General features: G+C 52.5%; 1 protein-coding gene across 1 annotated transcript; it reads left to right on the top strand.

The window, feature by feature from the left end:
- Positions 1–738: 738 nt before the first annotated feature.
- GRHL3 (grainyhead like transcription factor 3) lies at positions 739–17,379 on the top strand (the record flags this gene model as incomplete). Its single annotated transcript, XM_084274231.1, has 15 exons — positions 739–819; positions 1,518–1,579; positions 3,142–3,478; positions 3,775–3,854; positions 5,620–5,773; positions 6,304–6,415; positions 7,090–7,184; positions 8,804–8,962; positions 9,481–9,559; positions 9,952–10,085; positions 10,914–10,948; positions 11,618–11,706; positions 11,821–11,906; positions 12,997–13,061; positions 17,265–17,379. Exons 1-15 carry the CDS (start codon positions 754–756, stop codon positions 17,377–17,379), a joined length of 1,668 nt encoding a protein of 555 aa, XP_084130357.1. The 5' UTR covers positions 739–753.
- Between the last annotated feature and the right edge of the window lie 9,921 nt (positions 17,380–27,300).

Raw genomic sequence — 27,300 nt, forward strand, 5'->3', positions numbered from 1 at the left:
GTTGTGATCTGCCTGTCTCCTTCTAAATAAAATCATATACAGATGATTGAAAAAAACCCACCTTATGGATTATAGATTATAGATTGGAACTCAATTTAAAACCCATCATCTACAGTCAAGAAAAATGACCGAGGGGGTTGGTTGGTTTGGATGGGTCAAGTTCCCTGAACACTGAGTGATTGCTCTGACGTGGCCCCAAATTCAAGGAAACATTTTGCAGAGTCTCCTGATCATGTTGCATTCAAGTTCCTGACCAACACCCCACCTTGCTGGTGCGTGATGTGGCTGGCTGGGAGGCTGAGGAAGGAGCAGTTGAGATGATGCTGTGGTGATTTGCATCCCTGGGGCAGGAGGAGGGAAGCAGAGGAACAGCTGCCTCTCTGCACGGCCCCGCCGGAGAGACTCTGGCCTAAATTTTGTACATGGCTGCAGGCAGAAGAATTGGTAATCCCAAAGTCTCTGGGAGTTACGGGCCAGGAAAGCTGTCCTGCTCCAAGCTGTCCTGCTCCAAGCTGTCCTGCTCCAAGCTGTCCTCCTCCGTTGCAGCAGTGCCTTTGGGAAGCCCTTCCCATGTTCAGCTGGGTGGTGTGGAAAATTGGTACCCTTCATTCCCTCTCCTCTGTCTGGCTCAGCTTTAGATCTGTGCGTCTGATGAAGAATGACACCATGAACTTCCAGAAATTCCCCTACACCAGTGAAGATGAAGCCTGGAAAACCTACCTGGAGAACCCCTTGACAGCAGCCACCAAAGCTATGATGCGGGTGAACGGGGATGACGACAGCGTGGCTGCCCTGAGCCTGCTCTATGACTACTACATGGTACGTTCCCTTGGGGCTGGGTGTCTTGGGGGAGTTTGTTCCAAAAGAGAAGTGTGAAGGTAAAATATGTGCTCGGCCACCTGAGGAGGGGATTAGGAGGGTCCCCGTGTCCTGAGCTCTTCATGGTGTTTATGCAGTGAGCCTTGTAACGCTCCCAGGCATAGAGTGCCGCTGTTATCCTCAGTGCACAGGTGGTAGACTGAGTCCCAAAACACCAGTATACTGTAAAGGGAACCCAGAACGGGTGGAAAAGTGAACCTGGGTGTTTTGAATCTCAGCCTGGTGGGATTTTTTACCCAGCAGCTTCAAATAAGGAACAGGAATGCTTTGAGAGACCTGGGGCTGGGATAGCTAGGTGCCTTGCAGACCCTAGGATCTGTACATTTCTAGTGTTGCTGTAGGGTGGGGATTCATGAAAGGTGGATATGATTTAGCCCCAGTTGAAACCAACAGGCCTGATGCTCTCATTCACTTGGGTGCTTTTAAAATACTTCCCAGAACAGAATGATGCAGCTTGCCCAAGGTTGGGAATCCACGGCAGACCCAGCAGGACAGCCCATGTCCTCACCTGATGTTTATTATTCAGCCAGTGATTTCTCGATGGGATTTCACTTCCTACACAGACAAGGCTTGTTTTGCCTCAGTTTCCCCTTAATAAAATCTACCAATAAACAAACTCCCTGCGTGCCTTGTTCTAGGTCCCGAAGGAGAAGAGGATTCTTCCGTCTGGTATGATGGGACGCAACGAACTAGGAAAGAGGTTAGCTTCATCTTTTGCTCTCTGTGGCTGTCTCATTCTCCTGCAGCTGCTTGCATGCATGATGGGTCTCTTAGCTTGCATAAAATAGACATCAAAGCACAGTGTTATTACTAACAACAGTGGAGGTTATTAACCCTGAGACATATATTAAAATTCTTTAGGCCAGATCCCAAGCAGGTATAAATGGAGCTACACCCATTTACACAACTGAGGATCTGTCTGGCTGTGTTCAGAGGAGTTGCACTGATTTGCAGCAGCTGAAGAATTTGCCTTTATTTCCCACTTTGTGGCATTTGGAAAGGGGAAAGGGCTCAGGCATTGGCAGCAAGAAGGGAATGACCAAGTCTTCTTCTATTCATTAGGCTGATAAGGATTTCTGTTCCACTTGCTTCCAGTCTCCCAGGATTCTCTTCCAGTGACTCCCATTTGTCCTCTGAGGTTTTCAGATAATTAACTATTAAATTAATGGCTCATTTGCCACTATGAGTTCAGTTCCCCTTCCTGGATGCTGTGTACTTTGGCAACCTTTTCTGGTTGTCTGTTTTTAACTTGACAGGATAAGTCTCTGGAACGATCTTCGTTCCCTCTTCGTAAGAGAGCTGAGTTAAGCTGCTTTCCTCTCTCTGAAAGGCCCCTGCATCCTGGACAGGGATATGTTCTTTATCAACTATGGAAATTTCAGCACATACCTGAAGGTGAAGCTCTCAGAGCAGAGTGGGTGGGAGCTATTCCTTCAGCCTTACTTCCCTTGGGGGTAGCTCCTGCTGCCAAGAGGTGTGCAGGTTGCTAATGTGGGGGTTGGTTTGTTTTCTGAGCATGGTAACAGGGACAGTAAGCCACCTTTTCCCAGCTCAGCTGGGGCTGCAGAGTCACTGCCACAGAAGGGACTGATTCTTGGGATACTGCACAAAGGGATGGAGTGCCTTTTTGTTCCTGGCCTTATCTCTTGAGAGCTCTTAGAGCCTTTTCTGCTCTGAAGTGCTCTGAACTCTGGGACAGACATCTCACTTCCAGCCCTGCAGCCCTGCCAGTTTTTCACTGATCTCCTCTTCTCTGGGAGTCTTGCTTCCTAACCTTCCAGAGTTTGGGAATTTGTAAAAGAATCAGCTTTCCTTTTAAAAAAATATTAAAAAATTAAAAAATCAGCTTTCAGTGTCAATGACCCTTAAAAAGACCAAGATGGAAAGAGCACATAGCAGTTGTCTTTCTTACAGTCCCTGCTGCTCTGAGTGTTTAGCAGCCTAAAGAAAGAAATAGTGGATGTAGGGCCCTGATCTGCAGCCCCAAACTGTGTCTAAAGCATATTTTCTGATCATCCCTTATCTGCTGAGCACCTCTGGCTCTTGCTGATTGCACGGGGAGGCGTGTGTGGAGATCATCCACGGCCTGTTGGATCTCCCCTGTCAAGCAGGAGCTGTACACAGCTGACTCAGGGTCACCTGGCAGCCAGACTCTGCAGTTTGCTTCCAGCAGCACATCAAGACACTTGCTTCTTGCTGTGACAGCTTGCTGGGGTTGTCCACCCTCTGCTGTGGTTTGAGACAGGACCCTTTCTTCACCAGGCACTGCCACGGAATGGAGTACGACCCAGAGATCGCATCCTTTGATGGCTCAGCCCATCTCATGAAGCTCTTGTCTGAAAACGTTTCCATGACCCAGGAATACTGTGAGCCACAGAAGAAGAACGGCTTAAGTCTTGAAGGCGTCCCTGCTGCTCACAAGCCAGCCATGCTTCCACCAGGCACTAGCAAGCTGGACACCACCCCAGAGAACTTCATGGTCCCCCCAGGGGATGTGTATGACAACAGCTCCTTGAACTCGCTCTTCGAGAGCCTGCCCGTAGCCCCACCACAGCAGCGGTGGCAGCCAGACAGCACTTTCAAAGAGGATCCCCAGGAGGTCAGAGCCGGTGCTGGGTCGCACGCCGGTGGTGCAGCCTGGGGGTGCTGCGTGAGGCTGCCTCTAGTTGGGGTCTGCTCATGCTGGAGCCAGTGGGAGCTTTGCTTTTGCATTAGAGCTGGATGCCATTCCCATTGAACTGTTGGGGTGGGGGGTTGCAGTGGTTTTGGACATGAGAAGGCGAATGAGGGTCCGTGTTTCCTCTGTGGCCTCTGTTGCAATGTCTGGGAGAAGGTGTGTGGACAGAGCAATGCAAGATTCTACTTCTGAACTGTTTTGTTTCCACTTCTCTGCAGTCGCTGCTCTTCAGTGACATCCTCAAACCCCAGCCAGAGCCACCTTGCCCCGAGAGTTACGCTGCGGACGGTGTTAAGAGGTAACTGCCAATCCCTGGTCTCTGGGGTCCACTTGGCTGGGTCCCTTTCCTGGGCAGGCTGCATCCCTTTCCTCTCCCCAGTGCCAGGCTTGGCAATGCCCATTGCAAACGCGTCCCTCTCGTGCTTTTGCAGGGTCACCTTGTGTCTCCCTGGTGTCTGAGAAGCAAGTTGCTGTTCCATGAGCTTTTAGATGCAAAGCAGGGAGGAGTTTTAGTGTTTGCACTGGGAAGCAGGGATTAGGGTGTGAAATGTTTCTCTGCAAAGGAGTCAAACCCATCTTAAAGTCAAGTTACTAGACAGAGAGCTGTGACAGTTTGTGTTTTTAGCTTTAGAGGTGTGTGACTATATTCTGGTGGGCAAGCTGGTGTAAATCCAGTGGCCACTGCTTCCACTGGTCATGTCTCATCAGCACCTTGATGAGACATGAGAGCAGATGTGGCACTGAGGTCTCTCCCAGGAGCATTTGCTGTACACAACATCCCCTTCCCAGGGAGTGCTGCTTCATTCCCATGCTGCAGATAGATCCAGGTGGCTGCACCACCTTTCCACAAGCTCCTTGGAATGGGCTCAGTGACAGAGAGAAGGATGATGGTGCTGGATGAAGGTGATGAGCAGCCTCCTCCTAGTCTAAGGTTTAGGTTCTCACCTTGGGTTTAGTGCTGTTGGTCAACCTTGATGTTAGAAGGCGTCACTGCATCTCATTTCTAAAACATGGGAGAGATTTCTTCCTCCTTTCCACCCCTCTCTCAGGCAGAGCTCTCCTGCTCTAGGTACCACATCAGACCTGAGCAGGTAACACTTTTTATTTGGCTCCTGAGTCTCCTGACTCGGTGACTCAGCTGTCAGACGTGGGGCTTTTCACACAGACAGCAGCTCCTGTTGGTGAGCAAGCACTTTCTGTTCGCTGTTTATTTGTGTGCTGAAGTTCTCTGGCTCTCCTGGCTCTAGATAAGAGGAGTTGCCAAGCCCAGGCATCACAGGGGAGGTGGAGCAGGAAGAAGACATGGGTTGGTGACTATATAGGACCATGATGATCTTAACTGCAGGGCACTCTGAGGGTCTATGTGAAGGCTTGTGGCTCACAGAGACTCCTTGCAGAAGAAAACAGCTTGAGCTGTGCCTTGTGGTTTGAATGCTTGTAGGTGCTGGTGGATGCCCTTCAAGCAGGGCTTGAAGTTTGGGGTCTGCTTTTAAAAGTGCTTGTCAACAGTGGCACCTCCCTGTGCACCACTACAGATCCTTTCTGTGGAGACTAAAGTTGCTGCACACCAGACACATTTTAAGTCCATTTTCAAGCACCTGGATAAACAAGCAGATGTCAGTGTCCTGCACATCCTCCTGTGTCTGCAGGACCCATGAGGACATGGTTTTCCTGGGTCAGCCATTTATGGGTGTGAATTTAGGGACAGGAATCTGAGTTTAGGATGTTTTAAAAGTCGTGTCACAGGTACCTGTTTCTGTTTGGTTTGAGCTTTTGATTGTGCAACAGTTCTGTAGCCATCCACAGAAAAATACTGGTTACAGCAATGTTTTTCTAAGTCAAAACCAAAGGGTAAAATGAGGATACATGAGAACTGCTGCTCCCCAGGGTGTTGGGGAGGGTCACTATGTGCTGTGCTGGGAGGTGGGGTGTGTGAGATGGGGAGCTGGGCAGAGGCTCCTGTGTGTCCAGCGTGGATGGAGACCTTCAGATCTCCTTGTTTTGCTTTGGGGGTGAGACAGCAGCGTGTGCTTATTCGTCATTCTCTCTTTGTTCCATGCAAGTGACTTTGAATACACGCTGGGGTCACCCAAAGCCATTCACATCAAATCTGGGGACTCTCCCATGGCCTACCTCAACAAAGGACAGTTCTACCCCATCACGCTGCGGACGGCTGGAGACAGCAAATGTTTACACTTGTCCTCAAATAAAGTGAAGGTAAGAGACAAGCTGACAATTGTGCTGACACACGCTGTAATCAGACATCCAGCAATTGTACTGGCCTGAGAACAGAGCTGAACTTGAAGAGTAATGGCTTTGTGGCTCATGTTGGCTTAAAGCAATGAATGGGATGGATTCAATCATAGCAAGCTAATCCTCTGATGCACAGCAACAGCCTTCATGTTACCTGGCAGCTGGAACCTTTCACAGTAAGGTCAGGGATGCACAAAAGCCTCCCTAGCTGGGGACTGGCTGGTGGTTCTGGTGGGAAGACCTCTGAGCCGGAGGGAGGTTCCCTGCCTTGCTGCTGGGATGTGTTGAGCCACCCTGAGACTGAGCTGAGCTTGAATTCCCAACAAAGAAACCTGGTTCTCCAATCCTGAGTGGTACTTAGGGCTTAGACTATGGGCATCTCAGGACCTACAGGATTCCTGAAACTAAGAAGGTCTAGAAAATGACCATTTGGGCTGTCCCAGCCTCCTGTGCTGCTGTGGACACTGACATGGGACATCTTCACTGTGTTTCAGAGTGTTGTGATGATTGTTTTTGACAATGAAAAGATCCCCACGGAGCAGCTCAAGTTCTGGAAGCACTGGCATTCCCGCCAGCCGACGGCCAAGCAGAGAGTCATCGATGTCGGTATGAGCAGGGCTGTCTGATGGCCATGGCTGGGTGGAGTTGGTGCCATCCCCACACAGCACCACAGCTGGGCTCCAGGATCTGGCCTGGGGATGAGTGGGGATGAGCAGGCCGATCTGCTTGCTGGCTTCAGATCCTTGCTGGCTCTTGGGGCTTTAAGATGGTGTTTGGCAAGTGTAGGGACATGTGCCAGGAGCCCAGGGTGCATCAAATCAGAGCCTCCATCAGAGACACAAACTGCTACATTATTGTGGCTCTTATAGGTGTGACCTGTGGCCTCCTGGAGTCTGGGCACCTGAGCTGGAAAAGGCTGTGGTACCACTTGTCCTTCCCCACTGCCACCACCCTGGCTTCACAGTGTGTGACACTGGGCCAGGCAGAGATCCTGTCCGTGCAGCTGAGCACCTCGCTGGGCACCCTGCAGCTCAGGGGCAGGACACCCTGTGAATGCAGAGGTGATCTGCACTGACTTTGCATAACGTCCCTGCTCCCACAGCAACATCCACAGTCATCTCCAGCCTGTCCCCATGGCCTGTCCAGTGGTACCAAGGATGGCTTCTGTCATGTTAAAGGCTGCTTTTAGTCAGTGAGAGGCAGCTTTGGGGGAGTGGAAACCTGGGGAATGTGACCAGTTTTGCAGCCAGACTATAAACTGCTGCTCCTCTGCATTTCAGCTGACTGCAAAGAGAACTTCAACACCGTGCAGAACATCGAGGAGCTGGCCTACAACGCGCTGTCCTTCGTGTGGAACATCCACGAGGAAGCAAAGGTACACACTGCCTGTGGAAGGGCTATGGGCAGCCTCAAACCACAGCAGACCTGCAGCCTCCTTTCTGGCAGCCCAGGCTGCCTTCCCTGCTCTGCAGCTGAGGCACAGGGAGAGTTCTGAATCCAAACAACTCCGTTCCAGTGGGCCCAGGTAGTGTTTTGTCTGCCAGGACAGTGAGGAAGGACGCCGTGCCTCTCTGTGTGTTTAAGCATTGCCATTAGCTAATAAACACTCTGGGTAGGCCTGAGACTGGCTCAGAGATGTTTTGTTAGTGCTGATGGATAGCTGAAGAAAGCCTTTTGCAGCAGGCAGCCTGGATCAGGGCTCTACTCACATGTAGGTGAAGCCTATTTAAATAAACCACAGCTTAGAGAACAAAGACCCTCCTTTCAAGACAGCATTTCAATGCAGAAATGACTGACCACCCCTCTGTGGCTTGTGTGATGTGGAAGGGAGCCAGGCAGGTCACAAGATCCCTTCTGACCTTAAAATCTGTAAAGCTTTTATTGACATCTTTCTAGCTCTGATGCCTCTTCTGCATCTCCTCAATCTCTGCTTAACACTTTGTATCCAGTCTGGGGACTGAGGAAGGTATGGCAAAAGATGAAGTAGCAAAGGAAATAAAAGAGCAGCATAAATAGCCCATCTCTCCAAAGAGCCTGGGAAAGCTCAGGTTTGCTTTGGGATCCCAATAAGGCCTTCTTTTAGCCCAAAGGCGACCTTGGTCTTTTACAACCCAAGAGGTTAACAAATGTCTTCAAGGCAAAGTTGTGAGAAATGGAAATATGTCAGGTATGTGGCAAGCCCTTGGGGGCACCTCAGCAGAACTGGATTTAACTCTTAGCAGAAACTCTGTCCTTGTGCTGGCTGGGGGCAGGTAAAGGTGAGACTTCAGAGAGCTGGGAGCAGGAGGGGTCAGGTATTTGTGCTGTCTGGAGCACCTGTTACTTCTCTTCTTGCTGTTAAACTTCACGCCACATTGAAGTGGTTTTCTTTTCTATGTATAGGTACTGAGTAGGTCTGACGTGAGGTTTCAGGGCTGAACCCCTCAGCCAGAGCCCTGCTCAGGGAGCTGTGGGAGCTTCTCCAGCTGCAAACCTGTCCCCAGAGTCCAGGGGAAATTTCAAGGTCACACAAATGAGTTTGCAATCTGGAGATAGAGTGTAGATTAGATTTGTGCTCAGCTTTTCTTGCGAGGTTTCTTCTGGAGGCAACACCATCCTAGTGATAAAGGAGGGCAGTGCCTGATGAGTATTTCTTTACAAGGATTTGTAATGCCCCCCCCATTCCTCCAGGGCACTGCTGTCTGAGGGTCCCTCGGTCAAGTGAGGGGTCAGAAATAGCAAGAACATCCCTTGGTCTGCTTGGTCTGACACTTGCCTGAGCTGTGGGAGTGGAGAGACAGGGAGCTGCAGTGGGTGTGAGGCAGGCTGTGGCTGGGAAGGACTGGTGATTGCTCTTGAAGGGGGGGAAACCAACAGCTCACATCCTTGGCTGAGGCTGGGTGCTTGAAGGGTGTCTCAGCACCTGCTTTTGTTCCTCCCCCCTGCTCCCACTGCTGTCTGAGAATGATGCTTTCAGCACCACGAGCTGTGCCGATCGCTGCTCCTGTTTTGCAGGTATTTATTGGGGTGAATTGCCTGAGCACTGATTTCTCCTCTCAGAAGGGAGTGAAAGGTGTCCCACTCAACCTCCAGATAGACACCTACGACTGCGGCACCGGAACCAGCCAGCTGGTGCACCGCGCCGTCTGCCAGATCAAGATATTCTGTGATAAGGTACAAGTGCTTTTCCACCAGCTTGTCCAGGAGGAATTTGACACTGGTGGCCACTGACTCCAAGAGAGAAAACAGACTGGGAGAGTTTAGAGGAGCCCAGGGGTCAGGGCTGAGGATAGGGATGGTGAGGGAGGCCGGGCAGCAGGATGCGTCTGCCCTGCTGAGACCTTTGTAGAATGGGGTCGTTGGCAAGTTCCCCCCAGCAGGATTGTGCCTCACAATGAATTCTATTTTTGATGAGTTTTTAAATAGAAGAGTTGAGAATCTCCAATGTCCCCCCATGGAACACATTCTCACAGCTGCTCTTGTCAGCATTTTTCATTTTTAAAAGGAAATTTTGGTTTTTAATGAATAAATATCAGCAAGTTCTGGATGGCCTGTAGAAGGGTTCTGAGAGGAACATTTTAGAAGAAGGCTGCCTCTGCCTCAATGTGCTTACCTCCCAGAGATGGCCAGTAAACCCTCTCTTCCCAATGTCACAACTGTCAGTGATGTAACTTTTGCCTTCCCTTCCCCAGGGAGCAGAGAGGAAAATGCGGGATGACGAAAGGAAACAGTTCAGAAGGAAAGGGAAGTGCCTGGACTCCAACAACAATGGTCAGTGCTGCTGTTTGGTACCTCATGCAAAGCATGTTGGAAGCCAGGCTTGTCCCTCAGCTTCCACAAGATCTGGCCCTGGGTGTTTCCAACCCTGATGAAAGCAGCACCATTCACAAGCAGCTCCTCGGTCAGGTCTTTGCCTGGTGTCCTCGCAAGATCCTCAAAGCCCTTGGTTAATAGTAACCAGCCTCCCTGAACTGGGGGGTCTGGCAGGCAGAGTCCCTGCTGGGGACAGCGTGGCCATGCCCTGAAGAGCTGGTTCTGCAGGGTCCCCTCTTTCTTCTGATTTTTCTCTTGGGAGACCGTGGGCAGGTGCTTTTCCCTCTCTGCATGTGGCTGCCTGTTAAAATGCTGTCTGAACTGAGATGAACTGGACTTTCCATCTGTAGGTCTGAAAGGCTGTTTGCTCTCTGGCTTCAGAGGGAATGAAATCACGTTCCTGAGGCCGGAGACTGACCTGGAAACCCAGCCAGTCCTGTTTATCCCCAACGTCCATTTTTCAAACCTGCAGAGGTGTGGCACGGTAAGTCCCTTCGAAAAACAACCAACCTCTTGCCCTCATCTGTCACCCCCATCATTTCCAAACTGATCCAGCCCCCAGACATGACTTGTGTTGTGTAAAAACACCAAAACCCAAACCACACTTCTGTGGAAATGTGGGGAACTTGAAGATGCTCTCAGGAGTGGCCCAGATCGTCATGCAACAGTGATGGGCAAGATAACCTCTCCAGGTTCCTTCCAGCCAGATATTCCTGTGGTTCATGGGTGTCATCTGCAGCTTCCACAGAGAACTGGAATGGCAGCAAAAATATCAGCAGAAAAATAAACTGTAGGACAATGCTATCGTGTCAGTCCCATGGAGGGGGACATCTCTCACTTGTCCTCTGCCCTTCTCTGCCCCCTTGAGCCTGAGAAAACCCAGACCCAGCATCCATCAAAGCTCATCAGTATTCCCCAAGGAACAAGGTCCCAGTTTGTCAAGAGCAGGGGAAAAGCCACCTGTGACAATCCTGTAGCATCGTGCTGCAGTGGCTGCTCTACTGAGGCCTCAGCACCAAAACCAGGGGCTAGAAGAACCTGGTTTGCAACCAGAGAACCCACTGAGAGACTCGGTCTGTGACCCCAAGCAGGTTATTAGATTTGACCTGCTTTTGGGTCTCTGTGTTCAGGTCTCTTGTGGGCAGAGGAGGAGAATCCAGATGGGTTCATTTAAGAAACACATACAGGTGTCTGGGTTTAATTGTGTAGGAACCAGGAGAGGGGAAATGGTGTTTAAAATGTGCCCCCAGCTTCAGTGGCACAGGGTGATTCTGTGCAAACTAAAAGCTCCATGTTTCTTTTCCATTTCCAGGTGCTCCCTCCTGCTGTTCCCAGCTCTGCAAACAGGTAAGGACGTGGTGGTTGGTGCTCCCCACCCATCAGCTGCTCTGTTTCTTCGGGTCTCTCCTGGTTGTGTGATACCCACAAGCTGGAGGTGCAAAGTGACACAGCACAGTGCCTCCCTGGTGCCCTTGAGGGTCAAAATACGTGGTAGACTTTGGCCTGGGATGGACTCAAGGGCTGCAGGAGCACAGACACGTTTCTTGCCCTGCAAGCAAGCTGCTCCTGGTCCATGACTGTCCTCTGGTTCTTCTGAGACAGTGATGGGAAGAGGGGAGTGGAAGCGCCCAGAGCTGCTGCTGAAGGGGGTGGGTAGCCAGAGGCAGATCCTGCTGCAAAATGAACTGTGGTGAAGCAGAAATCACCCTTGTAACATGTCAGGAGTGGGAAGAACCAGCTTCAACCCCGGGCTCACGCCGCTGTCTCGTGATACCAGCAGAGAGACAATGGCATGAAGGACCAGAAGGCTTTTGTTTATGATGTGGTACCAAAGCCACTCCCCACACTCCCTGATGTCTCTGGGAGCGTTAGGCAGGAAGTCTGGACTCTGGTGCTGTAATTACAGAACCAATAGTTAATTGCTGGAGGTCTGTAGGGGTAACTGGTAGTTCAGTCAGTTGCTTTGTGGACTGCTGCTGTTCTGTCCTCTTGAGCCCCTTGTGTTCCTCTCCTCAGGCTGCCCCTGAAGCGCAGCGGTGCCTCCTTCACAGAGGAGTTCGACCCCATCCCTCCAAAGCAAACCAAGGAAGAAGATCCTCAGAGAGGTAACTCATGGGATGGGGACTCCTCGTGAACATCGTGTCTCATTTGAGTTCGGTGAGGCCGTGGGGACGTGCCCTAAGGAGCCCTGATTCAGGGCTGTGCTTTCTCTCTTCCAGTCTTGTTGTACGTGAGGAGGGAGTCAGAGGAAGTGTTTGATGCTCTCATGTTGAAGACACCAGATCTCCAGGGCCTGAGAACAGCTGTAAGTCTTCTAAAAGATCTGTGGCTCATGAACAAACTGCAGATAAAAGGACTTGGTGTGTTCAGAGGGTGGGTGTGAGGCTGCTCAGCTCTCCTGTCTGCTTTCTCTTGGAAGTGGAAAGTTGTGAGCAGCAGGTGACTTCTGCCCGCAGCTCCTGGCATGAGCTGGGGGGTGTTAGTGCTGCAGCAGGAAGAACACACCTTATGGCAAAGTGTTTTGTTCAGATCATAATATAAGTCTCCTCTTGTGACAAGACATTCACATTTTCCATTGTAAAACACCCTTTCCATTCCCAAGGCTGGAGATGTGCAATCTGAAACCAGTTCTGGCCTTGTGCTGGAATTCCCTGTGTTTGAGGAGCACACAGACATATTTCTGTGATGATTATCAGCAGCACCTCTGATAACCCACCTCTCTTGGGAGATTCCTGGGAAGGACACAAACAATAACCCTCCCAGATTTGGGGTGCCTTTATGGCTGAGCTTTAAGCTCTGTTGGTTTTACAAACTTTTAAAAGTAGAGAGTTTGACACATACCAGCACAGAGGATTCTTTGCCATCTTCCCCCTCCCCCAAAGAGGTCAAAACCCCCTCCAGAAAATGCTTGTGCAACAACTACATCCCTGTCACCCCAGTACCATAACCATGGTGCTTGCCTAGGAGAGCTCTGGAAAACCTCACAGGTCAGCTAAAACCTGAGCAAAAGCTGCTCCCCAGCAGACACAAACCTCTGTGTGGTTCCTCTCACCTCTGGGTGCACCGGCGAAGGAGAAGCTCGATGCTCTGTGCCTGCTGGGTTGAAGCATCAAGCCCCAAACAGGCCAGGGAATGAGAGGGAAGCAGCTTGTTCCCCAAGATTCCTGCCCTGGCAGGAGCCCTCAGACAGAGAAACCAAGGCCAGGCCCATCCGCCCACTGCCAGAGAGACACGTTCACATCATCCTGTTCACATCCTTGCTCTGGCTCTTTCTTCTTGGGTAAAAGGGAGGGGGGATCCTCTGCTGCATCCCCCCAGCTCAGTGTTCTCTTTGGTGGTTTATCATTGGAATTTCCTTTTACAAGCACCAAGAATTGCTGTGTTTCCTCTCACAGATCTCAGAAAAATACGGCCTTCCTGAAGAAAACATTTATAAAGTCTACAAAAAGTGCAAAAGAGGGTAAGCTAATCTCTCATCTGGTTTTGTGCTGGGCCCCTAAACCCCCCATGCTCTCTGGTACCCTGCCATAGGCTGGAACAGCATTTTAATGAGATAATAAAAAGGAAAGCCACGGGAGTCTGCTATGTGGAGCATATAAAACTTGGATCTTCCTGGGCTTTAAAGATTTGGGATAAAGCTTGCTGGTATATTTGTTTGGAGTGTAAAGTATCCCAAGGAAAGGGAGTTGGGTGAAGGAGGAATTGTTTGGGTAGTTTAATGGGTGATCCTTTGTGTCTCAGTCTGAAAGCCTGAGGTTGTAGAGAACTTATCGTGCTGCCATCGCAGAGGTGGAAATGTTTGTGTCTCCAAACCAAGGGCCTGAACGTCCCTGGCTCAGAAAGAGACTGTGCTGGCTGAACTGGGGCACGGGCAGCCCAGGTGGAGAAGAGGGGAGGTCTGAAAGGGGAGGGTCTGCTCCCCACTTTGCCACTCCATCCCCAGACCTGGGGTCAACGGGAGAAACCTCCCGCTGGCTTCGGGAGGTGGTGGGTCAGGGCTGCTGGCCAGCCCTGTGTGGAAGTGCAGGTCCCCTTGTGATGCTCAGGGGCTGTGGGACACAGTGTCGCTCTGCAGGGGTGGGGGCTGAGGTTTGCAGGGAAGGTGGAATGGCCCCTCAGGTGACTGCAACGTCGTGTTTCTTAGTGGCTGATCCGTGTGCATCTCCCTCATGGCCGGGGGGGAGTGGGCTGAGGACCAGCTGCTTTCCCAGGAGGGTGGTGGTCTTGGGGGGGAGCCCAGTGCCTCTTTCAGAAACGTTTCCTGGACTGAAGGGCTCGCTCTGGGTTGTCCCATCTCTGGCAGCGAGTCCTCCCTTCAGCTGACAGCAAGGCCACAACTCATAAACTCCCTGAAGCCAGAGCCCTGCCTGCAGAGCGAGCGAGAAGCCATCGGTTTGGAGCAGCAGCGGCTGCCGGGACGTGAACTCTCTGCTGATCCTGGCCCTGGTCCAGCGCTGCAGCGCGGGCAGAGACGGGCGGAAGGGCTGGTGCCAGGTCCGCGTTACGCAGCCCGGCTGTTCTCAGGAGCACAGACCCCAGAGCTCCTCTGCACAGCACAGCACAGGAGCTGAGGGGCAGCCCAAGCTCTGCTCCTGCATTTGCTTTCTGGTGACTGAGCTGAGAGGGTCCCAAAGCTCCTTGGATGGAACCTTCCAACTCATTGGTGTCACCAAAACTTGATCCCCATGGGCCTTTGCCTTGCTTCAAGGGGAGCAGAGCTGGAGTGCAGCTTGGAAGGGGAGAGACAGTGGTGTCTCCTTCATGCTGTGATGTGGGGTCGCTGAACTGGGAAGCTGGTACAACCCCCTCACTTCTGAATCCACAACTGAGCACCCTTTCCCCACATAGGAGGGGTTTTAGATGAGGTCCTAGTTCTAAGGTGATGGGTGGGCCATAGGGAGGTATCTGAATTTGTCAGGGGGCTCTTCTGCCTGTTGCTGAGCTCAGGGCCCTCAGTGCTCCCAGATGCTGCTCATCCCCTTGCCCCAGCAATGGACATTTTCTCCACAGAGAAAACGAGCAGCACTGGCAGCCCCAGGAGAGGGGCTGTCCCGGACCCCTTCGGGCAGAGTGCCTCAGGTCTGCTCTCCAAGAACAACTGTGAAGGACAGGGGGAGGGTGTCAGTTTATTTCTACAGCTCCAGGACTGAGCCAGGACTCAGGTGTGGCAGCTGAGTGGTGGCTTGTGCTGTGGCCATCACAGGTCATCAGACCGTCCCCGGGCAGCAGCTCCTCTGAGCCAGCTGAGCATCTGCGGGCAAGAGAGACCCAGGCGCTGATGAGTCCGCAGGTGGACCAGGAAATGCCACTGCTGGAGGGGAGAGGCCACCTGAACTTTGTTTTGCTTTGGTTTTGTTCATGACTTGATCTGATAAGAGCGAATGTTGTTTGATAATGATGGGGAGGGAGAACAGGCAGGTGTCCTTTCCGGCTCTTCCCCCAAACGGAGGAGCAAAGAGGGATCTAATGAAAAGAAAAGGCAACGCCTGGAAATCAAACAACAAATCAAGCTGACACCTGGCTTAAGGGAAGCTGGACGGGCCCGATGCTGAACCTCCCTGCCCAAGGGGGGGCACAAAGAAGGGTTTCTCTGGGCACCATGGCCAGGCTCTGTTTCCTCTGCCCTCAGATTTAATTTTCCTTTGAATAATTTTAGCCTGTTGCCCCACCCTAAACAATCCTCTCTTGGTAATTACAGCTTGAGGGTCAGATCTTCATCTGGGGTGAGCTAGTGAGGCTCAGCGGTGCTACCTGGATTCGCAGCGGGCGAGGACCCACTGTCGGGGCCACGCGCCCCGCGGTGCGATGAGCTCACTCGCCTGAACTTCGTCTCGGGGTGACTCAAGAGCAGTAATAAGGGATTTCGTATCTTGGTGAGGTTTGGTCTGGAAAAACAATGCAGGGCTTGGGTTCCTAATCAACACTCCCCTGGATCTGCTGTGGTTGAGAAATCAGATGGCAGCGCGGTAGCGAGAGGCACAGGTGACCTGTGGCTTCCTGTGCTGACGTAGCCAGAGGCCGCTGGAGGAGCAGCTCTGTTGCAGGGCTTTTGTCACAGCACACCCCTGGGTGCCTGCACTGCCTCCCAGGCTTGGGGCTGGGGACTCCTTGTCCCCCTCAGCCCCGGCACCGCTCCTGTCCGGTGCCAGGAGGTGTGATGCAGCCGTGCCAGTTAAGAGTCACCAGGAAGACCCCTGGATGCAGCCAGACCCCTGTCTCAGCCTCCTCCTGTGCTGGGTGGGACACGCTTCCCCTGCTGTGCCGCGGCAGAGCTCAGGGCCTGTTGGTAAAGGGTTCTGTGCTGTGCTGAGGGGCAGCACGGTGCTGAGCCCTGCGCTGAAGCTCCCACCAAAACACATCAGACACGGGGCAGAGCTCCCACCCTCACCCCCAAAGCCTGGGCACGCTGAGCCAGGGCTGTGAGCACTCTCTGATCAGCCAGGCACGGCGGTCGCTGGGAGCCGGTGTGGCTGCGCTGACCCCCAAGGCGCTGGCTGCCGGGGGGAGCTGCAGGGCCCCGCGTGTGCTGGTTGAGCCCTCAGGTTCCTCAGAGGCTCAGCCGTTTCTTCTTCTTCTTGTTTTTTAATCTTGGCTTGCAGAGCGTTGCACAATTAATGCTGTTGCCCCATTAATGACCCCAGCAGGAACCTGGAGGGGATGTGCTTTCTGCAGAGAAAGATAATTTGTTCTCTTTGTTTCCTCCAAACAGTTACAAATTTCACCTCTGATTTACGGAGCGCAGTGGGGTGCTGCAGAGCTGCCCTGCTGCTGCCCTGCAGTACCGAGGGCTCTGGCCTGGCACAGAGCTGCAGCCTGGGCTTTACCTCAGCTGGTGAAACGTTTCCTTCTCCCCACATCCCTGTGTAGTTGATGCCAGGCCAGCGAAGCTGTGTGATCTGTAGCAGGGCTGGAGTTGTGCCCCTGAGCACAGGGTGGGATGTGCCACTGGCTGGCCCAGCTGGCTGCAGACGCTCAGCCTGCTCGTGTGTGTTCCTTGCAGAAAGGCCTCGCAGGCGTCGCTCGGGGCTCGTCTGCACGGGAGGTTGTCCTGGCTGGAAGGAGGGAATCCTATTCCAAACCGCTCCCATCTGCTCCCAAAGCAGCCTCAGCTTGTTCAGAATAATGAGCCCCTACAAGCACCGGGGCCAGGAGTAAGGAGTGAGCAGTTCTGCTCTGAATTCACACCCTGCTGTAATCCAGATGAATTTGCCTGCGTAGCAAACGCTGGGCCTGGGCATGTCGAGGGCAGAGTTGCGAAAAGCTCAGCAGGACGTTTCCTGGTGGCGTATCGGGGCACTGAGCCACCAGCCTGGGCAGGGGGGATGCTTCTCAGGGCAGGCTGAAGGCCCTGGGGTTGCTCAGCCTGGAGGAGAGGAGGCTCAGGGGAGACCTCATGGGGTCTGTGGCTTCCTGGTGAGGGGAGTGGAGGGGCAGCACCGCTCTTTCTCCTCTCTTTGGATGGAACCCCTGGTCAATAACAGGACAGTAAAGGCAACTGTGAATGGGCATTTTGTGTGGAGACGTTTCAGAGAGGCTTTGGCAGTGATGTTCTTCCCAGTCCATGGCTGGGGACCCTGAGGGTTGGCAACGTCCATCCCTCCTGACCCCTCCACAAACCTTTCCACGTGCTGCACCTGACCCAGCCATTCTTCCTCTCCTGTAGGATCCTGGTGAACATGGACAACAACATCATCCAGCACTACAGCAACCACATGGCCTTTCTCCTGGACATGGTGGAAGCAGAGGACAAGTTCCAGATCATCCTCAAGGAGCTATAAAGGGCCACAGGCAGCACTTACTGGGACTTCTCTCAAAGCCGGCAAGTTTGACCCAACAGAGCTCAGCCTAATGCCTCAACCCGTCGCCTTTACTTGAAGACGCTGCCTCTGGGAGGCCTCGGCCTCGCGGGGCCGGACACTGCTTGGAAGATCTGTCATCGGTGTGAACATGGAGCTTCTCTCTGTTGAGTGTATTATTATTATTATTTTTTATTTTATTTTATTTTATTCCCTCCTGGCGATGGGCCTGACCTTCTGTTTCACAGCTGGGAACACAAAGCCACGCTAGCTAGGGGACTGCCCCTGCTCGCTCAGGGCCTTGGCCTGGGAACGATCCGACCCCGGGCTTTGGGCTCCTCCCAACCCAACCGACCGGGACCTTCAAGCCATTTCCGGGGGGCTGAGCCCAGCCCCGAGCTTCTCTCTGCCCCAGAGACGCTCACACGTGCATCCAGTACCCACCGCTGAAGGGACACTGCTCCTGTGCCCCCACCCTGCCACATCTCTGACTGTAAATACCACGAAGGCCTCCATAGCCCCTGTTTATACATTTCCAATGTATTGTTCCTTTTGTATTTTATATATGTTATAAATGTGCATTATTTTATACTGGACTCAGCACGGTGACACAGAGCATTTCAAACACAGGCTGCTTCACATTTCTCCGTGAACTCCTTTTGTAACTGTGTTGTTGGTTTTGTTGTTTTGGATATTCTGTAGTAATAAAGGTTCAAAGACAGAAGGGGAACTGTTTTCACCCAGCTCCGGAGCAGGGAAGGGCCAGGCAGGAGCCAGGCAGGGAGGTGACCTCAGAGGCACAGGAGGGACACGAGGTTGGCTTTGCCCCAGCCCTCCCCTCCCGCACGCCAGGCTCCCTCCCAGCTCTCTGGTGGCTGAAGCAGAGGTGCCCTCACAGCGCTGTGGGTGAGCAGAGGTTACCGAGCAGCTCTGGGCTCATCCCTTCAACAGAGGGATTATGTTATGAAGGTTTGGTGACATTTTATGCAAACCCAAAAGCAATGCCCTGGTTCAGGTCTGCTCCAGGGAGGAGCCAGGTTGGTGTGACCTTCCTCCACCTGCTGCTCTGGCTTTCAGGCCCCTCCACACCTGCTGCCCCTCAGCCTTCACCCTGTGCTCAACTGTCTGCAGCTGCTTCCCAGGTGGGTAACAAATACTGAGGGGAGTCCCGTGTTTTCTCATTAATCCCCTGGCCAGCCAAACCTGGGGAGTTGCTTCCTCCCCCATCTCCATCCTCTGCTTCTCCTGCCCATGTCAGAGGGATGTACCTGCTTCCCACAACTGGGGAACAGTGAGTGGCTCTGCTCCTGCTGGGAAGGAGGGTTTGAAGTGCCAAAACACATCAGGCTGGTGAGTTATGGATTGCTTAAGTGTTGCTATCATGAGGAGGGCCTCTAAGATGAGGCTCAGATAAGCCTAGAGGCTTATCAAGCTTTGGAGATCTCCCCTGGAACTCTGCACTCCTGCAGATCATGAGCTCCTTCTCCAGTGGGATGTCCCAGGTTCAGTGTTAGCTCGTGAGGCTGTGCCACCAGTGGTGCTGTAGCAGGATTTCAGCTCCTGTTAATCCTGGGCACGTGGAGTATCTCCCATTGAGCATTGATGGGTGTGAAACCTCCAGCTCCCCTCATCACCCTCCTGTGTCAGGCAGGCGTGGGGACTCTGCTGCTCTTGGGGAGAGCTCTGCCCTGGACTCCCCATGTTGGCCTCGTCCCAGGGAGGGCAAACTGATCCTGCCTGACAGCCTGGACAAGCTGCAAAGGTAAGAACAGAGGTTTCCCACTGCTGGTGGGAGAGGGAGCACCCAGCCCTGGGTTGGGGGAAGCGCCGTGTGCTCCGTGCGGCTGGAGAGGTCTGAGTGTGAGTAGGTACAGAGAGGTGGATGGAGCTGGGACATCCCGGCAGTTTGGGCCAAGTGTCTGCACAGCGCTGGTGCTGCGGGTGTGCTGGTGGCAGCTGGGGCCTTGGGGACACCCCTGGCAGTGGAGGCGGCTGCTCTGCCCTGCAGTACAGATTCGGGAGGGCTGGGGGTGCTCACAGTGTTACGGGCCCCCGGTCACCTCTCGTCCCTCCGTTAGGGGCTCTAAAGGTCTGAGTTTGGGGGTAATTTCCTACCGGTGTAAACGCTGCACTACCCACCTGGTTTTCTTCTCACTAGACTAACTCCATTGATTCTAGTAGTGTTACTCTTAATTTACAACAGCAAAACTCACATCACTGGTAACTCTGGGTTCCAGAACAGTGATGAATTCTGCTGGGTTCACAGCGGTGTGCATGGTGCTGGCTCCAAACCCAGCCTGATTTGCAGGGAAAGAACAGCCCTGGCTGGAGCTACACGTGTCTGCCCAGCACCGTCGACTCCCCGCCCCTGCTTCAGCCCCATCGAGTCTGTTCTCAGGCACTCTTCCTGCATGGGTTCTGGGCAATCTTGCCTCTGTCAGGTCTCAAATCTCAGTAACTCCACTGTGTGCAGGGAAACGCCGGCTGATTCACCCCGGTGTAAGAGCAGACACAGTCACCGCCCCCCACATCTCTGCCCAGGGTGGGTGTTTTGCTGACTGGCTCAGTATCGCTCATCCCTCGGAGCAAAGGCGAGTTGCTGTGGCGGTTGCGTAAAGCTGAGCTCCCAAATATGTGAAAGCATTCTTGACTCTCTGCCCGGAGCCCACCAGTTCCTTTTGAAGATTAAGATAGGAGCGATGAAGGCGATTCACCTCTGGGGGAGCAAAGGTCGTGTGAAAGTATCAACCTGCTGGTGTTTGGCAAAGGGCTGGTGCTGACAAATGAGAGCAGCTTCCTCTGGAGCAGCGGCTGCTCTGGACAGTCGGCAGCTGGTTTGTGCTGACTCCAGTCAGAAACGCTCAAGTCAACTGGTTTGTAAAAGGTACCCAGAGGAGGCCCCACGCCTGCAGCTGTGACGTGTGTTCTGCTGCGTGGCAAACCCAACGTCCGTCTGTCTGTCCTCTGAGTGTGCAGAGGGGCAGGGTTTGCCCTTCTCACGTATTCCTACCCGGATAGGAAAGGGCTCCCTGCCAGAGTAACGTCTCCTAAGGGCTCCTCTCCAGCACCTCTCTTCTCTTTATTCTATCAGATCAAAGCACAAGAGAAAGGGTTGGTTTTGGTTTTGTTTTCAAAACTCCCATTAATTGCAGTAATTACTCAACATGTACAAAACTTTCAATCAGCTTCAGCTAATGATTATCTTCCGATAGGCAGCTACAAGTACCGCTAATCAGCTGCTAATCAGCTGCTGAACCGTCAGCCAGCCAAGCCGGCAGTCTGCGGGCGCGGTGGCTCGCTGTGGCTTAGCCTGTGCTCTGCAGAGCTTGGCAGACATCCTCTTCCAGGAACCCCCCTCTGGTGTCTCTGGGTGCTGCTTCCCGAGGGCTCTGAGTGAATAAGCACCTGCAGTGACAGAGATGCATAAAACAAAGAGGAAATGTTAGCAGCATGTGAGCTGAGTTATGCAAGAGCTCTGGTATCCCCAGCACTGGGTGGAGGGCTCTGCTCTTTGCTTCTACAAATAACACCCAGTTTCTGTGTTTTTATTCATGCTTATTCATTCCTTGCATCATCAACCAAGCAGCTGAGCATCTTGGGGTGTGTGGTGTGGTTCCCTGTCGCTTTAAAGGGAAGAGCAGCACCTGGGTGTTGCTGGGACACTCGCACGGTGTGTTTGGAGGTGCCCTGGCACCACGGTGGTATCAGAGGGGATCAGGCAGAGGAAGATGAACTGTGCTGTGGGGAAATGGGGTCAGCAGGGGTCCCTTCTGTGCTTCCTCACCTGTTTCCTTGGGTTTGAATAATTAATTTCTGACTGGTACTAAAACACTGAGAGCCCAGCTCTGGCCAGCCCGGGCACCTCCAGCTGCTGGGGACACAGTGGTGACAAACCAGCCACTGGCTGGTTTAATTGTCAAGGGTTTTGCCCCCCTCACTCCCCCCTCCCCTCGTATCTCTGCTCACTGGGGTGCAGCACAGCATGGTTCTGTACAGAATGGGTGTTCCTGTCCCCTCTCTCCAATGGCTGGGAGTTTGTGTCTAGTGGAATTTTCTTCCCCTCTTCTCAGGCTAGAGGGGACAGGAGATTACCCAGCAAAGGCTCTGCCGATAGCTGTGTCTGTGGCGATGGTCTCTCCCTGTCCTCTTCATGTGCTGATGTGGGACTGTGTTGGGTTTCCAGCCAAACTGGCGTAAAAGGCTGAGGAAAACGAAAGCATTTCCCTACAGAAGGTGTTCCAAGCCCCTTTTCCTCCCCCTCTAACTGGTAACCATCCTTAAGCAGCCTGGTGCAGATCTTCATGGTGACTGAACTGGGCCAGCTCTGTTCTGCTTGCTGAAACAGCCTGGTTGGTGTTGGCTGGGGATCCTGGCCTAGCTTAGTCAGCAGAACGGCTCTCAGGGAGTTGGCATGTTAAGCATGGTCTGGGATATGATCCAGACACGGCTCCAGAAAAGTCCATCACCCCATTTGTGCTGTCACAAGGGCTCTGGAGAGACTCATGGCACCAGCGTGTCCTCTCACTGTCTGTGGCTGGTACAAAATCTACAGCTGGGTATGTCTTTAAGAGCTACTGTCTGCTTTCCCTGAGACTCTGTCACCTCCCAGGGTGACTTAAGAACCTTGGAAGAAATAAACAGGGTGAGAAACATGAATGTGACTAACTGGAAAACTAATGTTCCTTGTGCCTGGCAAGAGTTAGCCGCAGGGCACGGAGGGACGCGACCCGCCCAGGCTGGGCTGAGCTGAGCTCTTCCTCCACCCCACAACGAGCTCCGTGTCTGCTCAGGAGAGAACTGCTCAGTGTGGGGAGGCTGCAGCAGGGTTTGTCCCTGAGTCTGACCCTCTCTGACCAACACCGATGTCAGAGGGTCAAAGCTCCTCCCTGCCCCTTGGTGAGCTGCCCGGCGCGGGGAGGCAGCTGCCCACTGATCCTGGCTGGAGGGTCTGGTGTCCCTAAGTCGGTGTAGGGTGTTTAACCCATTCCTGGGAGGGTGGGTCCCTCCTCCTGATTCCCCAGGCATTTCCTGATTACAAGCTGCAGGATGTGTTTCACCTCCCACTTCCATCTACATCAGGAAAGCTCCAGAAGCCTGTGGAGGCCAGGACAGCCCGGGGGTTGTGGAACAAGGAGGTGCACTGAGGTGCCCTGTGAGGCTACTCTCCAGCTGGGGCATGGGGGCTCTTGCTGCTGTACTCAGTCACGTTGGCTTTTCCCCTCCTCTCTCCCTGCCAGTGCTCCTCTGCCAATCAAACAGAAAAATATTGCAGGTGAAATGTCTGTTGTACCAACAGCACCAGAACTGACAGAACCTGTTTGTCAGACACCCTGTCAGTGGTGCTTTAGGGGCCTGTACGCTGCAAACACACTTTTTCCAGCCTTGCCTTTACAAATAACACTGTGAAACACAGACAGGTTGGACAAAGAGCTGGTAGTCAGAACTCTAGTGCTGCTGTGTGGCCCTTTGGATGCTATTAGCCCATCTAAGGGTCTCAGGAGACATCCTGTTCTGATCTTACAAGGCTTTAGACACTCAGTGCTCACCACAGACCCACTGGCCCCAGCTCTCTAAAGGTTCTGTGTGCCATGTGGTACTGAGCCAGGTGCCCTCAGGTGTCCACGTGCCTTTGTGGGTGTGTTCTGCTCTCCTCTGTGCTTTGGTTTCTTTGTGTTGAGTGGTCAGTAGTGCTGCTCACTCGCATTTGTGTTTTGCTATCTCTGGTAGTGAGGAGTGCTCCAAAACACCCCTTGTTGTTACCTGGCCCAGGGAACCATTTCTGCAACTGGCACTCTGTCCATCACCCTGTGTTTGAGCAGTCCTGCCCGGAGACCCTTTGTCATCCAGGAGATTGTAGTGCCCAGGCAGAGGAGGTTCCCTACAAGGCTGGATGGGCAAGAGCAAAAAAGAGATGGGAGGAACTTGCCTGGCACTGATGGGGTTTTATGCCTGGGAATAAAAGCTGTGGTTTCTAATAAGTGCCCTGGGGAAGTGGATGCTTTGTCCCCCTAAGCCAAAATCTTTGGGAAAGGATCTGGGGGGAAAAGGGGCTCAACTGCAATGCAGCAGTCACCCACTTTGTTACTGTGAAATACAAAGACTCAGCAGTGGTCCAGGCTCTGGAGAGACCTCGCTGCTCAGCTGCTCCAGAGCAGGAGCGTGCCGAGGCCCAGGCAGCCGCGCCAGGTGGCTCCAGCCACCAGCTCCTCCGGTGGTCTCCCACTGCCTGGAGCGGGCTGGGGAGCAGGCTCTGCCCCCAGCAGCTGGCTGTGGAGTGTTGGTGTGTTTGCTGGTAATACCAACTGGTGATCTTCTCAGATTTACCGTGCCCTTTCCTCTAGCCCTCTGTCCTTATCAAACACTGCTTGGCATTGCTCCTCTCCCAGCCTACAAAGCCCCCCTCAGAAGATACAACTGCTGAGAGATGTAGTACAGATACACCTGTTGTACAGCTACACCTGTTGGCTGAGGAGAGCCATGGGCTTTCACATGGTCTCATTCTTTTCCATGCTCAGGAATTTATTGTTGATCTTAATCTTATTGTCACTGCGTGGTGACAATAAATTTACTCCCAGGGTTTGCTGATAGGCAGATTTATTTGTCTTCTCACAAGGATCCTGAGGGGGGAGGGCTTGGGAGGAGGGAGTTTCCTTTCATGCCTTTTAATCTCTTTTAAGCAAGTGGTAGGATGGAATACGTGGGAATGGCAGTTCTGTACTTGAAGCTTTACAAGCCTCTTCCCAGCTCTGACTCCCAGCTGCAGCAGGGGCTGAGGAGATGCCAGGGCTTTACCCATCGGGTGCACTGAGCATCCCTCACCATTCCAGCCCAGCAGTCCCCAGGTTAGACTGTGCCCAGTGTGTGGGGGGGTGAGTTTAGGCACTGGGAATGCACAGCCTGGTGCTTAAAGCCTCTGCCTGGGATGCAAAGGATCTTTTTTGTTTTCCAGGTCATGTGTGCTCTGGCTTCTTGAGCTGTAAAATGGGGATAAGAAATTACCCCTACATCATAAGGGTGGTGCAGTGTTTAATTACTGTTTGTAAATGTCTGAGAGATCATCTGATAAAGGAACCTCTGCTACACTGCCCCAGGGTGTCACCAACCCACACTCCCCTTAAGGCAGAGCAGGGTAACACTTCCACCTCTGAGCCAGTTCCTGTAAAACTGTGGCAATAACTGGCCACGTTGGACCAGATGAAACAGTGGGACACTGTGGGACGTCTCATGTCTGCCTTTTTCATGTGTCCCATGGAAGTGCTACGTCTTCCAGGCTGGACTTACCTGGGAGGAGTTTTCCTTGCTTGTTTGGTAGGTTCACGTGGCTGGTTGTGGGCTGTGGAGTCGCTCTGCCCATCTTTGTTGGGCAGGAGGTGTTTGGCGTGATGTGGGACCCTTGGGAGACACCTTGATGAGGGAATCACTGGCACTGGAGTGACCTACAAAGCAAACAGGAAAGGGATGTGAATACCAAGCAAGGCCACAGCCGTGGCCCTGAGGAAAGAGCACGTCAGGCAGTGAGTGCAGGGAAGGGAAAAGAACCGGCAGAACAGGCCTGAGTGGGGAAATCACTTCTGGATTAAGAAAACGCTGTCCTGGGCAGAGCCTGTTTCGAGGGACACTGATAAGGCAGCACTGAAGTGTCCTGAGCACAGGCACAGAGATATTAGCAATTTTAAAGAATCAAACAATCAGAGCTCACCCCTGGTGTGACTCCTAAGATAAGCCCCACAGCCGTGTCCTCACGCTCCAGGTCCCAAACCCCACCAGGCAATGGGCCAGGCTGCTTTTGCAGCTCAGAGCTGTGGAGCTGGTACATTATTCACTACTGTGGCTTCTCCTGAGGCCTCTGGCGTTCATGCTGAGTTGTGGGGTGCTCTACTGATCCCTTAGGGCTACTCAAACTGCCAGGATGGTTTCTGGCTGGTTGTCTCAGCAGAGATTCAGAGAGGCTTGCCCACAGCACTTGGAAGGGAGACTCACTAGTGTCCTGACACCTGCTTAGACCTCACATGCCTTAAGAAGCTTTGAGTGACCTGAATTTGTATGCCATGGTGCTCTGCACCCTGAAGAATGAGAAGAAAAATCACCAGCAACATCCTTTCTCCCAGCTCAAGGTTTGGGTACATGGAGAAGGCCGTTCTCCAAATTTCTCCAAATTGAATTCTCTTGTGGTTTTGGACACAAACACTGCCTGGCTCAGGGCTCTCCTAGCCAAGGGGATGGTGCTAATGATGCCTTGTGTCATTTTTCAGGCTCTACCAGAGCCCACCTTCAGAAATGCTCAAAGTCCAGCAGTAGCTCCCAAACCAAAGGTGTGAGCAGCCCTCCCCAGAAGTGTCATTGCTTTGCTTGCAGAAATCCAGAGAGGTCTCTTTCTGGAACAGGGCTTCTGAATGCCTTTGGGTTGCTCTTGCCTTACCTGTGGGTAATTACCAACAAGGGAAAGCCCATGTTTAAACCCCAGCTGTCTGCATTGTGAGTGGCTCTTATCATGCAGCTGTGGGCATATTAGGACCAAAGTCTGGGACCGCTTACCAACTGCAGGTAGGTCTCTGTGACTGCCCAGCATGGAAAGGTTTTGTTTAGAGAGGCACTGAGGACTTGAAACTCTCACAGAAGTTGTGGCTCTGTGTGTTTAATGCCATCTCTGGGTGTCTCTGATATCAGCTCCAAGTGTCAGGTTTTGTTCAAACCACCAGCTGAGCACAGATTTTGAGGCAGCTCAGTCGAGACACCAAAGGGTGTCTGTGTGGCAGCCCCTGGAAAGCACTACAGAGCAAGGAGATGTCTCTGGCTGTGGCTGATGGCTTTGAGCTAAGGAGGACTTGAAGGATCTGTATTCCAGTTGATTCGAGCCTGCAGATAACTGCTGGAGGGTTTGTGCCCTCCTGCAGCTTGCGCCAAGCTCGGCGTGCACCACGTTGTTACGCTGCTCATTAGCGGTCCCCAAGCTAATGAACTTGGACAGAGGTGCCAAAAGTCCCTGGGGGGGCAGGTCACGCTGCTCTTCTGGAGTGCTCAGCTATCTGCTGCACCAGTGCTCTGGTGCACGCTGCAGCTCCTCTACCACATACACAGAGAAAGGCATCTCATCCACAGCATCTCATCTACAGTTTCTAGTGAGCTTCATGCTCCAGGTGAGAGCGGCTCTCCTGACAGAGAAAGGTGTTATGAGTTACCCAGAATAGATCCTGGTGGAATGGGACAAAGGGAAAGACTCTTCAGATTCCCAGCATGAAGCCCAATCTCCTGGAACATGCTCCAGGATTTAAAATGTCTGTTATTGGTAGCTGAAATTGGCTTTTTCTTATCTAACTAACAGTGCAGGGTAATCTGCTGATGGAATGGAAGAATCCAATTCATGCCCAAGAGTGAGGAGGTAGCAAGAAGGTAGCAAGATTCAAGCACAAGAAGATCGCTGCTCTTTCCCAGTGTGTTTCGCATGTTTCCTCTATTCAGCTAGTGAAATGTCTACAACAGTCTGGTGTTTAACTGGCTTTGTTTCAATCTAGGGTTTGGTCCCAGAGCTTGAAGAATGGCTTGGGACGCTTTTCTGGTTTCTCACTCTTTAGTTTTTGTCTGTTGTTCATCAGCTTCCACCTGTCACTGCCTCAGATCCTCCAGTTACTAGCCAAAAGTTCCTTCTCACCCGAGTAGGAGCAGTGACCATGCAAAGCCAGCAGAATCTGGCCACCCTTTGCCTTCTCAGATGTGTCTTTGTCTCCAGTCATAAATTATCATCCACTGCCATCTTTTAAATAGATAGTTTCCTGTTCTGCTTCTTGTAGGTTAGATATTATCTCCTACAGTAAATCATGAGTCAGTGATTAATTCAAGAAGGCTGTTCCCAGAAGCAAATTCTTACAATGTTAAAAATAATACGATGCGAATCCATTATAGTAT

Source organism: Gallinula chloropus (assembly GCF_964237585.1).
Source record: "Gallinula chloropus genome assembly, chromosome: 22".
Lineage (NCBI taxonomy): Eukaryota > Metazoa > Chordata > Aves > Gruiformes > Rallidae > Gallinula > Gallinula chloropus.